The 16,050-nt window shown below is 39.9% G+C and overlaps 1 protein-coding gene across 1 annotated transcript; it reads right to left on the bottom strand.

Moving 5' to 3' along the window:
- Positions 1-8,505: 8,505 nt before the first annotated feature.
- On the bottom strand, positions 8,506-10,478 carry LOC148878698 (large ribosomal subunit protein uL14x/uL14z/uL14y). The gene is made up of 4 exons (XM_088958849.1): positions 10,420-10,478; positions 10,037-10,321; positions 8,892-8,933; positions 8,506-8,744 (listed from the first exon to the last, which is right to left on the bottom strand). The coding sequence occupies exons 1-4, from the start codon at positions 10,430-10,432 to the stop codon at positions 8,662-8,664; spliced, it is 423 nt and encodes a 140-aa protein (XP_088814975.1). The 5' UTR covers positions 10,433-10,478; the 3' UTR covers positions 8,506-8,661.
- Positions 10,479-16,050: the final 5,572 nt, after the last annotated feature.

Genomic DNA, 16,050 nt, shown 5'->3' on the forward strand with positions numbered 1-16,050 from the left:
AAGTTTCAGGTTAGAGGAAAAACCTGTTTGGTTAATACCTAATGTTTATGGTCTCAACAGCAATGCTGACTAGGCATTTATAGTAGATATATGTTTGGTATGTCCTATTTCATGTTGAAGTGTTTGAAGTAGACTTTTAAATTCTAAACACCAATCGCACTTCCAACTACTGTTATGCCAATCTAATGGACAAGAATTTTTCAAATCCAGGATTTCATCAGATTTTATTTTTTCTCCAATGTACAGGGGTGTTATGTCTGTAAATGTGTTATCAAGAGCTTCAGGCTGCTTCGAGAAGAAGAATATGATGGAGCTTATACAGTGAAGTAGGCTGAGGTTATATGGCTTTGCTCAAAGTGTTATATGATACGTGATGCACCATATCAATTCATCACCATGCCGCATCGGATGACAGGTAAGTGCCATATCAGCTAAAACATTGTGAGACGCAATGGCTGTTGGGGGAAACCTCAATTTGACGTTTCCTCCAATTCCCCCCTGTTGCTATTTTCAGACAAAACGTTTTTTGACTGTTTTGAGTTAAAACAGTCTCAACCAAATAAAAAAATTCCATTGCAATTCAAAACGCTTAGGTGGTGCTGATGTGGCAGGGTTTCAAGAAACAACAATGGTATCAAACAAACCCCTAGTGAACCATCTGGTTGAACCATTAAACCATTTGAGTTTTGACCCAGTCAAGGCTTGTGAGTTAGATATTAAATTTCTTTTTCTTGTGTTTTTTAGCCATTTCGAACACTAATGACAAAGTTCTCATTTACTATACTTAATTTTGCCTAATATGATGAATGTATAATACCATAAACATTTTCACTTTTTTATGTAAGTTTTTGATGTATGTATATTTCACAAATAATTACATAAAGTTTATAAATAATTTAATATTTTATATTTGTATAAATTTATTATATATGTATAAACCAAAAACTAGTTAAAATTTTTAAACCATTTTAATTATTTCTTTATTTTAAAAATTGGATTTGGCCCAAATCTAAATCCAGTCCAAGTCTGATATGTCAAATTCTGGATTGAATCTTGAGTTTATAACAAGTTATGGTGTTATTATTCATAAAAAAAAAAACAAGTTATGGTGTTATTTTTAGTACAACCAGCTGGTATAGTCGTATCAGTAACTGGGGCTTAATACTATATATATATATATATATATATAGCAAGCTATAAATCAAACATGCTTTCTATGTGATTTTTCCCTTTGTTTTTTCTTTACTTGCCAATAATTTTAAATTCCTACATCTGTTAGAACCTCAACAGATCAATTATCAGTTTTAACTTTTAACCATCATAGACATAGAAATTGCCCTAGTTTATTTATCCTTACACAAAGACCTTAAATCAAATAGACGAATGATGGCAAAGACCTTAAATCAAAGACGTAGAAAATGGAAAAACATGTTTTGGTGCATACAAACGGATGCAAATACAGGGGGCTTTTACTCTTAGGCCTTTGTAGAAAATAAAAGAGCAACAGGGAAAATTCTCAAGGCTCAGTTTGAGAAGAGTGTAGATAGTAGATACAAATATTTCCGATGCAAAATTTTCCTTTCGACTTTATGTTTTTCCATTATTTTCTATAAAACCAAACACCCTATTAGTGTATTGGATATTATGATTTATGTACATTTTCCTGGACAAGACCCATGATTCCATGACGCAGCTCAGCTGTCCTTGGTAAGGAAGTGGGTCGGGTTAAGTGGTAAAATTGCATTGATTTGACCCCGTCCAATTAGGATTGGGTAAGCAAGCATTAATTTGGTTTCAGGTTGAGGTTGTTTATCAACCTCTCTCTCACACACGAGATATTTGTTATCTGTTCTAGATAGGGTGGCTATCACCATATTAATGTTTAATTAAATACATGGTTTTCAAAACCGGACCAGACCGGATGGTCGGACTGGAAAAACTGGAAATCGGTCAGGTGACCGTTTTTGGTTTTTCCCAAAATTGGATTTTTGTTAAACGTTGATTTGGTTAATGCTGATTTGGGCAGTTGAACTGTTCAAACTGTTCAACGGTTTTAACTATTTTTTATTTTATTTTTGTTAGAATGGGTCATCCGTTCAATTTGAACAGTCGGACCATTTGACCCAGAAACCAGACCCTGACCAGTTCGTTGTCTGGGTCGATTTTAAAAACCTTGATTCATTATTTGACACCAATGACAAAACCAGTTATTAAGTCATTAAAACTAACGCAAAACAATCAGGTTAAAATTCAGTTTGGCAGTTAAAATAATGATATAAAGTATTGTTAAGCTCAACTCACTTTCGAACCAATACAAATAAATGAATGATAGGGATTGACCATGACAAAGCTCTTAAATTACAAAAGAGCAGAATTGAGAAAGGAGGCTTTTGTTCAAATACAAGGGGTGCAAATACAGGGGATTATAGGATGTTACATCTTTGTCCTCTTGTTATTCAAGTGCTAGTATTGTAAAATATAGGAAAATATTAGAGGATATTCGGCGTATTGGGTTGATAAATTATGGATTTTCTCCAACGTGCAATGTTTTTTTTTTTTTAATTGCCGATTTCAAAAACTTTAGTTTGAAAACAGATTGTTTGTCAAAACAAAAACAGGAAAACATGTTTTTGGTTGTGTAGTGTATTAATTTGTTGTTTTCAACACTAAACTAAAAACCTGTTTTTGAATTTCTAGATCAAAAACATGTTTTTTCCTGTGGTGCTTTGATTATTATATTCCATAGATCATACAATATTTATACATAAATTCTTATCCAGAATTCAATGAAATATTTCAGAGTTCAAAGAAGTTTTCCTCAGTATGGATGGGGATCATAGTGCCCTGAATCAATGGAATAGTATTGAACCTCATTTAATCTAATAAGCTTTGCCATCGGATATGATGTCTAAAACATGATTTATGAGCTTTCATTTGTCTCACAACAGACTTAAACCCTCTTTTCAGTTGGACTTAAGTCCTCAGTGGTTCAAAGCCCCTCTGCTGTTGTTACATTTATCAGATCTGTTGAACTCCATCCGGTGGAGTTCAGTGAGTTATAGAGCAGGAGAGGTGAAGACACTGGATTGCTCTGTAACACATCGTATCAAAAGCTTGAAGACTGAAAATTTGTTTTGTTCTAGAAATTAAAGAACACCCAATTTCTTCTGAAGTAGTAAAATTTCATTTTTTTTTTTAAATTGGGTTCGATAATTTTTTTTTCTCGATAAAATTTTGTGAATGAAACAATGGTTTATAAAAATGGGTCCACCTACCATTACCAGATAGGATGTTGGATAAAAATGTGAATGGAATAAATTGACAATTACCCAAGAACGTTACATGGCTAGCTAGAAGTTCTTATCAAACTCAATCACTCAAAATTAAACAATGACCAATCATAAAAAATACTATATAGTCTTCTGACCAACATGTTTTGGCGCCTTTAATATTAAGTTAGAATGCGCACTCCCTATATGTTTATTGTTGAGCAATCTTAACAAGGCAACCCCTCATTATTTTTATAAGTCTGGATATATATGGTATAGTCGCTGAGTAGGAGTATAGGACAGTAGTTTTCATGCAGCTGCGGATTCAGGTATATACCCAGCAATGAAGTTTGAAAATCCTAATGCCCAATTCGACAATATAATGAATTATTTATTTATTTTGATCTTGGATTGGATACTTCAACAATCCATTGAATTCAGAGGCGGTTGGATCTGATCCAGTCCGGCCCAATTACATCTCCTACCATAAGCACAAAATGCAAAAACATGTTTAAATTAATACATTATTCTTTTAATGTGAAGATATGCATAAGAAGGATCTTATCAGAAATGATATTCTATAACATTTACTGTCAACATGCCAAAAGCATTTAATGCCAAGTATGCCATATTTGCAGAACCATGTAATATTTATATTTTATTGGGTATATTATATAATACACTGCCACCCCCTACTTTGTGGTAGTGACACTTAGCCCCCCAAATTTTATTGTGACAAAAACCCATCCTAGCACTTGGCCCAACCGTTAGCTTCAATAAAGATTTTCATAGGACTGTTATGTATATATTTGAACATTTCAAAGACCCCAAATTGTCCTCATCATTTTATGAGATTATTTTACATAAAATTGATAAAATACAATGAGAATGAAAAATGGGAATTGCAGAAAATATATGAAATACAACAAAAAATGAAGGTGAAAGAGGAAAATACAACAAAAAAATACAGAAAACACAAGAGATACCTACTTTAAGTAACATGCCTATTTTCATTATTTTGATATTTTCTTTCTTTCAATCCATCAAACTTCAAATGAGCATTTTAATTTTAATAATTTTACCTTTACCTTTAAGCCCATTCAAGGTTTTTAAAACCGAACCGGACAATGAACTGGTCAGGGGTCCGGTTCCTGGGTCAAACGTTCTGATCGTTTGAACCAAATGGATGGCTCATTCTAATAAAAAAAAACCAACCAAAACCGCTAAACGGTTTGAACGGTTTGATCGCCTGGATCAGCAATTTGCTGACCAAATCAACATTTTTTGGCAAAATAACTGTTTTGGGATAAAACATAACCAGTTCCCAGTATTTCTGGTCCGGTCCGATTTTGAAAACCATGAACCCCTTAACAGGGCAGATGCAAAGTGATAGAATCTGAAAGTTCAGGGTGCATGAATCTTTGTTCGCAAATGAAATTTGGTGGGTGGGGGCTAGCTGTGGGCATCTTAAAAGCTTAATAATTTATATGAATTCCAAAAAATAAAATAAAAAATGAATACCAAAGATAATTGTATTCTACAAGATCTTGATGGTTTTGACCGTTGGATTGTTAAGTATGATTGGGAGAACGCCCACTGAAAAGAATACTATCCTGTGATTGTGAAGGGAGGATGTTCGTTTCCCATTTACAATGCAATGGGGCTCTATATATATATATAGCAAGAGCACAGCATCGTCATGGCCAAATAGCTTAATTCCATAAATCAAGAGTGCAATGGCTGGCCTAGAAACCAATAAACTGAGCTTTATCTTCGTCTTGGGGGTTTTGTGCATGGCCACCCTTACTCTTAGTTTAGGCATCGTCCCTAGTGAAGAGGGTTTTGATTCTGACTATATTGTCTCGGAAGAGGGACTGGCACTGCACTTCCAGAGATGAATGGTGAAGTATGGAAGGGTGTACACAAGTCCGGAAGAGAAGGAAAAGAGATTCAAGAGTTTCCAAAGCAACTTGGCCTATGTGATCGACTGGAATTCCAAGAAAGCCCCGTCTGATCACACTGTAGGACTTCATCAATTTTCAGACATGACTTTCGAGGAATTTGGGGAGCTGTATCTCTCAAAACTGGATCACATAGACAGTATGTTGGAGACAAGTCCAAGGAGGCCGGTGAAGACAACATGCCAAGCCGAATCATCCCATGATTGGAGGGACCACGGTGCTGTAACCCCTGTAAAAAATCAACAAACATGTAGTAAGTCTCTCTCTCTCTCTTAATAGCTGGTCTTATTATCCTAATAATCAATGTTTTAAAAACCGACCTAGAACCAGAATTGCTTTGGCCACCGATTTTTAGGTCAGCAGTTTAACCTCTAGTTCAAACAAATAGGCCGTTCTAATTAAAAAATAAAAATTAAAAAAATAGAATAAAAGATGGCCAAAACCGTTGTCTGAATGAACGGCTCAACCACTTGGGTTAACAGATTACTGACCAAATGAACCGTTTTCGGCATAGGAATGTGTTAAGGGTAAAACATAATCAGTTGCCTGAACAATTTTCAGACTAAACAGTCCGGCCATCCGGATTAACAATGGTTTAAAAACACTGATCCTAATTAGGAGAAGGGCAATGCAGTAATAATCGTGAAAAGTGAAGACACTGCTGAACCCATTTATCTGAAATCGATTCGGCATACATGAATAACAAAAAACAAAACTAAGGCTAAGTTTGGAAAGTACAAATGCAAATATGTACAGTACAAATACATACAAAATAATACAAAATATAAGGTTTTGGACTCTGCATATTTGCATTTGTATTCCTTTTAAACAGAGCTAAAGGTAATAAACGTTTATAAAGTACTTTTTGTGTTTTACAAAGAAAAAGTTGTCGAAAAAATACCTTAGCGTTTGGAATACTCATGTAAAATTCTAAACAAAGTAAAAATGCAAAAAAGTCCAAAAGCACGAAACCAGCTTAATTTCCTCACTTTGTGCCTTTGGTTGATTTTTTCTTTTGGGTTTCAAGTGATCACGCAAAGATCACATGACACAGTTTTAATATTAGCAAAAATAGAAAAAATAACTAATTAATTCAATAAAACAAAAAAAAAACTTAAACAAATAGTTACAAAAATAACAAGTTAGTTGTTTAATTAATAGTAAAAATAGTTAACCAACTAATAAAATGATTAAATAATTAGCAAAATTAATAAAAATAATAAACGAATTAATAACCAAAAATATAAGAAAACTTACTAAATAATCAATAAAATAGAATTAATTGAATAAAATACTGAAATATTTAATGAAAATCATTAACATATGCCATATTATAAATAAATAAACAACTATAGAAATAGTAAAATATTTAATTAATAGTAAAATAATCAACTAACTAATAATGTGATAAATAATTAAATAAGTAAGAAAAACAATTAATAAAAAAGAAATAATTAATTAAATAAGTAAAATGTGTTGTATAATAAATACATAAATATTTAATAAAAGATAATGCCACATGGCAAACATGCTCCACGTGGGGCATGCAGATACAAAAATATCCTCCATACCGGCTAAATTCGCAGTAATCACTTGGACTTACAATCTTTTATACATGAGTAGGATGCAGCTGGGCATTCTCTGCAGCGGGAGCTATCGAAGGAATTAATGTCGTCTTCAAGAATGTGCTGATAAAAACGCGGGTTGTGATGGTGGTTGGATGATTAATGCATTTGAGTGGGTTAAAAATAACAGAGGGGTGACCATCGAAGATCTCTATACTTAGTGGGAGAAAAGCGCAATTGCAAATCTGTTCCGGGGAGCCTTAGCATCCTTCCATCTCTCTCTGTCGTAGGCTCCTTGCTATTAATAAAATACCCCCATGCGGTTTTGATTGTGGGTTACACCCCAGAATACTGGATAGTGAAGAACTCATGGGGAACCGGTTGGGGAAATGGAGGCTACATAGATATTGCGAGGAATGTGGGATATCAATGCGGAGCATGTGGAATCAATTGCTTTGCTTCTTATCCGGTTAAATAATCAATTAATTAATGATCTCTCCAAGGTCCAGTAATACTCAAGTCTGAAGATGTCTAGCCTCCGTCACACTGACACTGGTAAGCCTAAAAATAGAGGAAATAAAGCTGGCAACTCCCTTTATCAGGCAAGGGAATCTTTTGCTAGCGCTGGGTCTGCATGATGTTTGATTGTTGTAATTTGGCGAAAAAAAATAATGTTTGTTGAGTATTAAGTTTGTATGATATATGATGATATAGTACTCTTATTTCACTTTTTTTACTAGTGCAAATAATAATAAAGATGATATGGATGCTAGTTAACCACAAGCGATACTTTTAATCAACTTATAATAACTTGTGGGATTCCCAAGGCAAGAAAAAGATCGATCAAAACACCCTCCAACCAATGATCAGTATCAAGATAGTACAACTATCAAAATAGCTAGCAAGGAGTTGAGGGGGTTCAGGGTAGAGTAGAACTATTGGATGGGAAGTGATTCAAGGAAAATAAAGAAAAAAAAAACCGCCCCACACTCTACCAAATTAGGTTTTAAATGCAAATGTATTTGATCTAAAAAATAGTTAAATTCTTGGGAACAACTATTTTAATTTCTATTTAAGAAAAAAAAAACGAACGGGATAGTTAGGGCAGGTGATGGTCTATATTTAGCATGCATACATCTCCTTTATTTCTTTAAGTCCTACAAGTCGGCCAACATAATTGTTGTCTTACTTAAACAACCATGCATGGCATAGAATAACACCACTACCACTAGCTTTCAATATTTCTTCCACTGCTATCAAGGATGGATTGCCTACACTGTCATCAAGGATGGATGTCTTAATTAAACAACTGTTCATCCGCTTGATTTGAAGAGGTGTCCTACACTGTCATCAAGGATGGGATGCCTTGATCAAATGAAACAAAAGCTCATTGCAAGGGATATGATCATTTTTCTATTTTTTTGAGGGCGGAGAATGGTGAACTTCATAAAAGAGGTATTGGTAATTAACCTGAATCTATTTCCTCCATGTGGATGGAAACATAGAAAGCAACTGTTTGGCCTTAAAAATAGCGTCTTGCGCCTCACCACATGGAGGTTTGTCCGTCATCTACTCATCTTGGGGGAGGATGAAAACAATCAAATAATGCGGAAGGGGGCAGTGAAGAGAGAAAAGAAAGCAAATCAGATACAGGGGTATCAGTGCCGAAGCAAAAGAAAAGAAGGCGACTTTCCCCACCAAAGTTAAGTGTTGAGTTTTAATGCCCACTAACAGGTATACGATTTCAAAAATAATTTGACACCATTACTGTCTCTACTAAGAAAACCACCAAAGTACATTCCTCGTTTCACAAATCAACTCAAACAAAATGTAAAATTAGCACTTGAAAGTAGAAAAAACACCTATTCAAACAATTGCATTGGCAGCGCTTGCAATCCTTGGCCACAAGTCCGCACACTCCTTTCCAATTGGCCCAGTGATAGCAGACCCTGCACGCACCAGTTCATTACACCATCCGTTTATCAACATACTGAAATAACAATCTGTAGCCAGTCCAATATTGGAACTTGGATGGCATGACCTTAACAAAGCAAGTAAGAAGTTTGGGATTATAATGTGATTAAGGCATTACCCACCTTTCATTTCTCCCTTGGGATTCACAATCACCCCAGCATTATCTGCAAAAAACAAGTACGAAGCTCAGAAACTTTTGGAACAGTCCCCAGGACATTTTGATCAAATAAAGGCAATCAAAATGTAGATGGCAATGAATATAGCCAACAAACTTTCAAAAAAATCTAGAAACAATCAGGGTGATAGATTCGGTTCATGACAATTTTAATATTACGTTAACATATCCAACTTAATTCTTTTTCCTGCCTACCACCATGACAATTCTCTAATAATATGATAATAATAGTTCTTGAATTGATGCACGGGGAAAGAAAACAAAATTACGAAATCATCTTAACTTGTTGGAATGCAACACCAATTATAACCCTAGGTAATCATGGGTATCCCAATCTATTTAAATAAGAGAAGCAATCCTACTTATCAAAAATAAACAAGAGAAGAAATCCTTTTTATATATTTTTGTAAGTGGGCAACTGCCACTCGTCCCATTTTGTATTATTAATACAGATTTGCCTTGTCCATAGATCTTAATATGATCATTGGTCATATGTAATCCTCAATACTTGGAGGAGAATAAGTAAAACTTTCCTTTCCTGGGTAATCAAGGATATGACCATCTTTACCCTAGAGATTAGAGAAGAAAAGGATTCAATTGCTTGTTTAATTGTTATGAGACAAGCATGTAAAGCTCTGCAATTAATGTAATACTATCTCATAAGCAATAGTTGTTCCACCTAAGAAGATCACAAGGTAGAGAATTAGCTTTTTTCCGTTGTTTAAAAATAACATGTATCATGTATGACAGGAGACCCATCAATGCATGTGTTGGTGAGAAGAAAAACCTTAGAAAACGTCATCAAAACAAATCAAGTGTCAAAGACAAAATTACTGACAACCTAAACCTGATACTGGAATTAACACTAATAACAACAGGTTGATTACTTTGTTTTAACAATGCAACTATCAAATTAAGCCAATCTACAATCTTTTCTTCAGAAGTAACAAATACCAACCATACTCAGAAAGCATTCCAAAAATGAAAACATCAATCCCATTACTTCGAATATATATTCCAATACAATTGCAAAGAACAAAACAATACAACATGATAAACAGAAGCAAGTAGATGGAAATAAAAATATATAACCTTCGAAGTACATGTAGACACCATCCTTTCGGCGCCATGGCTTCCTCTGACGAACAATAACGGCAGGCATGACCTTCTTCCTGAGATCGGGTTTCCCTTTCTTCACGGTGGCCATCACCATGTCACCAACGCAAGCCGACGGCAACCGGTTGAGGCGACCCTTGATCCCCTTCACGGAGATGATGTACAGGTTCTTGGCACCTGTGTTATCGGCACAGTTCACCGTTGCAGCCACCGGTAGACCGAGCGACATCCGGAACTTGTTGCCGGCCGTTCCTCCACGTCCTGCAATCAAAACAAGAACAGCTCGTCAATCTTCACCGCTGCAGAAATCGTGAACCACAAACGCTAAGCCCAAATCCAGAGAACAGACGGGCACAAACCTCGCTTCGACATTTTGGATCACCTCGATAAGAAGCTATTCCTCCTTCAGCAATCAGCAGAGCCGCAGAGGTTTTGCCATTTTATGGGCAGTAAGAGAAGTAGGGTTTCTGCGGGTTCTTTCTACCTTAATTACTTAAAACTGCCCATCTTCATTTTATAATGCCATAAAAGTCCTCTTCTATTAGTTGATCAAAACGCACGTGCCATACCTTGTTACACGTGCGAGTGAAAACTCTCTCACAGTTGGATATCCGTGGCAGGGTTTCGGTGATTTGATTTCTTGGAATGGATTAGGGTTTACTCGTTAGGGGTTTATGCCTAAGCATTTCTAAAATGTAATCATGCCTCATGAAAGAAGAAGAAAATGGAATCTCTAATTGTCTACAACCCGGTTTTAGTTCCAGTTCGATAGCTGCTTGAAGAAGAGAGACCTCAAAATACTCTTTTCACTATACGAGAGAGCAACAATCTCGGAGAATTTCTGTCTCAATCCCTACAATTTGAATACCCTTCCTCTCCTTACTGTTCGAATTCTCTTAACAATTCGTTTCTTCTTCCTCAGAACCAACATCATATTTATCGAAAGGAAAGGTTTTGATTTGGAATATGGGTTTCGCATCTTCAATCACATGTTGGCCAGAACAATATAATTATGCTTCCGGTAGTCGAGGATGTTGTAGCCGAGGGGCTGATGTGTCCAAAGGGCTGACAGGGCCGAGGGCCTGTAGATCCGACCTGTAGGGGAGAAAACACGTCAGAAGTCTCGGGTGTTATCCCAGGGGCAGAGAATCCGACAATCAAATTAGCAAGGGCTGAGCAAAGAAGCCGGATGAGGCCTAAGTAGAATAGCTCAGACGAGGTCACTAGGAAGCTATAGAGCATAGAGCAATAAATGACAAGATGGATTACCTCATAGTGATGCCACTTATTTATAGTTGAACCTGCCTGGAGTTAGTTACAAACGAACGACCAGGATGTTCTCTGCCTAATGCCACACGTCGCCATCCTAGGTCTGCCATGTGTACCCACGCCATTGGGCCTGCCTTGTGCGCCTACATCATTTGCCCCCCACTCTCGAGGGCGTGGTGGAGGTCTAAGTGAGGACCTTGGCTTCAACTTCAGTTTTTCTAGGGAGAGCCTTGTCTTTAAGTGCAAAGGCATCGGGGATAAACTAGATAAAGAGGCCGTGGTGGAGGTCTAAGTGAGGACCTTGGCTTCAACTTCAGTTTTTCTAGGGAGAGCCTTGTCTTTAAGTGCGAAGGCATCGGGGATAAACTGGATAAAGAGCGTGGAGACGTAGGCTCCAACTTTGGCTTCATTGGAGATAGCCTGACTCAGAAGCGTGGAAATGTCGACCTCGACTTCGGAGGGCTTCCCTTGTCTTAGTGCATCTATTTTGCTAGTTCCACCTTTTGGGAGTTGTGGAGGACTGGGAGCGCAGCACCGTAAGTGGTACGAGTACGAGATGCACGTGCCCCCCAGTCGTGTGCTTCACAGATGTGCTGATGAGCCCGTGCAAGGGTCAGGCGTCAGCCTCAACTGGTGGCTACCGTGCGGGGCACGAGTGACGAGTAGGCACGTCGTGGCCATGCACGAAATGGGTGTTGACGTCAACGAGATATGGCCATATAGGAGACGGGTCTCGACGTCGAGTATTGACCGTGCACGCAAGTCCCAGTGTGAATTGGTCAGGACTGTGCCTGAGACAGGCGTTAGGTCATGACCTTACGCAAGACGGATCGTTGCGATGTGACCATACGCGAGATGGGCCTTGGGTGGACCAGGTCGAGTTGCTTCTGGCTCCGGATTCAACAAGCAAACCGCTTGACTTTATGAGTGGACCGGCTGACTCGCTCGGCATTGTTTCACCTTCCCGAGGCGATCGACACGTGTTAGGCATCGGTTCAGTCTGTTTAGGCGGTCATTGAATCAGAGATGATCTAAGCCATCCATTTTCCTTTAAATAGAGCACTTAGTCAAGTTAGTCTCCACCATTTGCTTTTGAGAGCTAGAACTTTCAGAGACCTCAACCTTTGATTTTCTTTGCCCTTAAACTTCTCAAGACCTTGTCCAATAGGTAAAGGCTTGAACCATAGCCATGTCTTACTCTGACTCCGGTCCTGAGTGCTTTGAGTGTCATGATGAGTCAGGTGCTTTCTCCTCGTGAACTACCACCTTGACCAATAGTAGCGAAAGCTACGCTAGCGAGTCTGAGGGCCTTGCTCCGAGGCGCTGAGTGAAGCCAACGGGGCGGTGAATCTCCGCATGAGAGCACTGGGTCGACAAGGTTAAGGGATACCAAGAGCGTCGTAGGGTCTCCCGAGGTAGTGGGCGAACAGGGCGGTGAGGCTACAAAGCTTAGCCCTAGGCTGGTGGCCGAGTACATGGCCAGGGTGTAGAAGTACAACACTATCAATGCTCCGAGATGGATAGCATTCTTAGCGTAGAGAAAGTGAAGGCTCTTGCTAAGAAATAGCACATACCGAAGAACTATAGGCTTAGGGTTCCTAACATTGGTGATCGGTCGTGGCTGCCAGAGGAGAGCGTGGCGTGTGTTCACGAGTACTACCTGCAGGTTGGCCTTAGGTTCCCCCTCCCTCTCCTCATCCCTGAGCTGCTGAAGTGGTACGACATCTCCCTAAGCCAAATGACCCCTAACGCCGTCAGAACTATAATTGTTGTGCTGGTGATGGCTCGACTCCTAGGTGTAAAGCTAACCGAGAAAATCTTCCATAACATATTTGTCCCGAGGCAGCACCCCAATGAGGTAGGAATATACTATTTCTAGGCCCGCCATGGTAAAGTGGTTGACAACCCATCATTTATGCATAACTGGAAGAAGTACTTCTTCGCATTCTGCCCCGAGGGTTGGTCATTTTGGTCAGACTAGGGGAAGCTTAACCTGGTAGTTGAGAGGGCCTCCCCCTACATTCGGGATGAGGAGGCCGTGGTCATTACTCGTATTTGGGTGTCGGGGAAGATCCGGGCCGAGCCCCTAGTGTAGGAGGAAGCTCTACTGTGGGCTGGCCTCAGCCCCGCTCTCCTCGGTAGGAGAACTACTGTTGTCGGCTTAACACGTCGATTTACTTTCTCATGCATAAGTATTGATATGTTTGTTACTTTTTCTTGCAGATATGCATTGAACGCGAAGGAACTTATGCTGGAGGTGGCCCGACCGTTGAAGAAGGCCCCTGGCAAGGGCCAATCCAAGAAGCAGGCGCCGAGGGGTGGAGTGCCAACCAATAGGGCACCTCGACCATCGATGCAAGCTGGTGCCGGTGCCGAAAGAGGGAAGGGGTCAGTCGAGGCAGACTGGCAAAGGGTAAGAGGTTGGACCACTAAGGACCACCAACCCAAGGGTGGTATGAAAGGCATTAACACATTGAGGGGGTGCCCGACCGAGGGCGCCATCGGGGGGTCTCGACACTTGGGACCCCGTTTGTCATCTGAGTTGCGGGATGATGCACTGTTGGTGACGCGGTGTACTTTCCGCCCCTAATGGCCCGTTAAGGAGGGGACTCCATCAACACCCAAGGGGTTGGCCGAGCCTTGCTGAATGGGATGATTCCACCGGCCGACAAGCACGCCATGACTTAGAAAGGTGTATAGGGTGTCTGGGACGCCCTTATGGATGACATGGCTGAGGTAAGCAATGTTCACTTTTGTCACTTGGATAAATTTTCTGTTTCTTGCCTTTCTATTGCTGACAAAGGTGTTTCTATTGCAGGTATCTTTCTACACCATCGACTTGTGTGACAAAGTGGACGTTCTTCTAGCACAACTGAAGATCTCCAAGGAGAAGAGAGAAAAACTCGAGGTTCGAGTTGCCAAGGCTGAGAGTGGTCGAGAATCCATTGCCTCGGCTAGGCAGGTCTTGGAGGTCGAAATCTCGGCCGAGAAAGAATTAACGCGGGCATTGAAGGAGGCATTGAAGAAGGTCAAGGATAGGCTGAAGATGTCCAAGGAGCAAGGCTTTGGGCTGAGGCTAAACGTATGACTACAAAGAGAAGGGCAGAGGAGGCTGTGGAGTCCTTCAAGGCGTCGGCCGACTTTGACAAGGCGCTAGTCGACTACGGGGCTGCGTCATATCTGGAGGGCATTGAGGATACCAAGGCCCAAGTGCTGACTTTGATGCCCGACTTCCCCATTGGCAAGATGGGGCTCTTTCCTAAGCCAGAAGTCGAGGTCCCTTCGCCATCCAGGGAGATGCAGCTTGTGCCCGCCGAGATTGCTGAGGAGCACGCCTGAGTTGCACTTTCTTCTTGTTTTTCTTTTTCTTTGTTAAAATTTTGTAAAGGGGCTCGATCTCCCCCATACGAGGCCAACTTTTGTAAAGCATACACAATAGTTTAATGAAATACACTTTTTTGCATGTCTTGTGCCTTCTTTACTGCATTGTTTGTGCTATTTGTTTGTTAAGGGTTGATGCCCCATTACGAGAGGTCACAAGCAACGAAAAAAGAGTAGTGACTTATTACTTAGACATTTTGCTTAGGAAACTAATTTAAAGAAGTCTAGCTGAGGTCAAGCTACACCACTGAGGGCTCGGGGCCCCTTTCCTTAGCGAGAAGGAAAGGGAGGTGAATGCCTTAGCTTTCTTGACTTGTTCTCCAACCCCTTCAAAGTTGTTAGGACGAGGCTGAGGTATGCCACCGAGGGCTCGAGGCCCCTTTTCTTAGTAGGAAGGATAGGGAGGCGAGTGCCTTATTCTTCTCAACTTGTTCTCTATCCACATCAAGGTAACTAGGTCGAGGCCGCGTTGTGCCACCGAGGGGTCGAGGTGAGGCGCATGCCTTCGCCTGCCTGGCCTAGCTTTCCTTGGGGATTTTGGGGTATAAGCCTATGGGTTGTTGAGGCCGTGGGGACGTGTCTGGCCAAGGTCACGAGGCGATTCCTTCTTAGTGAAGTACTTAGTCGGATTTAGTGTGTTTGTTCATGGTGGGCTGAAGTTTTTTGTCGATGCTATAGCCGAGGTTCCCGTGGTTTCTTGCCTTAGTGAGAAGGTCAAATAGGCAAATGACTCACTAGGAGCCATGTGCCTGGGCCATTGTCCAGTCCAAGAATATAACCTTTGTGAAGGTTGTGTTCTTTGGCTAGTCGCACGGCCGAGGGGTCCCCGAAATTGCGTGTAGTTAGAACTTATACACAAAAATTGAAGTCAAGGGGGGAGGAACTCTACACTTTTCCATTGATAATCCTTCAAAATGTACAATTTATTGGTAATACATACAGAGATTTTCATAATTCCAGGTCCAAGGAACCAGCCTTCCATTCAAATACTCCAAACGAAAGGTATCAGGGCCAATGACCTATTAGACAGTTTTGTATGCCCTTTAGCTCCAATCAGTTTTGATGTACTTTTGACATTTAATGTAAATGAATAAAGTGCATGTTTGGTTCATGTTGTGTGGTATGTTTCTGTGTAAGACTCTTAAACTGGACACTTAATGAGACTCGTGTTAGTTTAGAATGTTCACAGCCGTTGGATAAGTCTGGGGAGATTAATCCTGCCAAGGCTGACACTCGTGTGTTGCCAAATGTTGGGGTGGCCTGTCTCAGCCTCTAGGGTGAGACCCAAGGCACATGTAGTGCAGGATTGTTTGAATCTTTGAACTTGACCAGATTTCTAG

This window comes from Nelumbo lutea, chromosome 1 (genome assembly GCF_056320005.1).
Source record: "Nelumbo lutea isolate HS-2025 chromosome 1, American lotus-T2T, whole genome shotgun sequence".
NCBI classification, from domain to species: domain Eukaryota; kingdom Viridiplantae; phylum Streptophyta; class Magnoliopsida; order Proteales; family Nelumbonaceae; genus Nelumbo; species Nelumbo lutea.

Excerpts from the sequence above, each read along its gene's own strand:
- LOC148878698 (XM_088958849.1), bottom strand. Across the intron at positions 8,934-10,036 it reads TGTCTACATGTACTTCGAAG|ATAATGCTGGGGTGATTGTG; the intron begins GTTATATATTTT and ends TGTTTTTTGCAG. Across the intron at positions 8,745-8,891 it reads TCCCAAGGGAGAAATGAAAG|GGTCTGCTATCACTGGGCCA; the intron begins GTGGGTAATGCC and ends TGGTGCGTGCAG.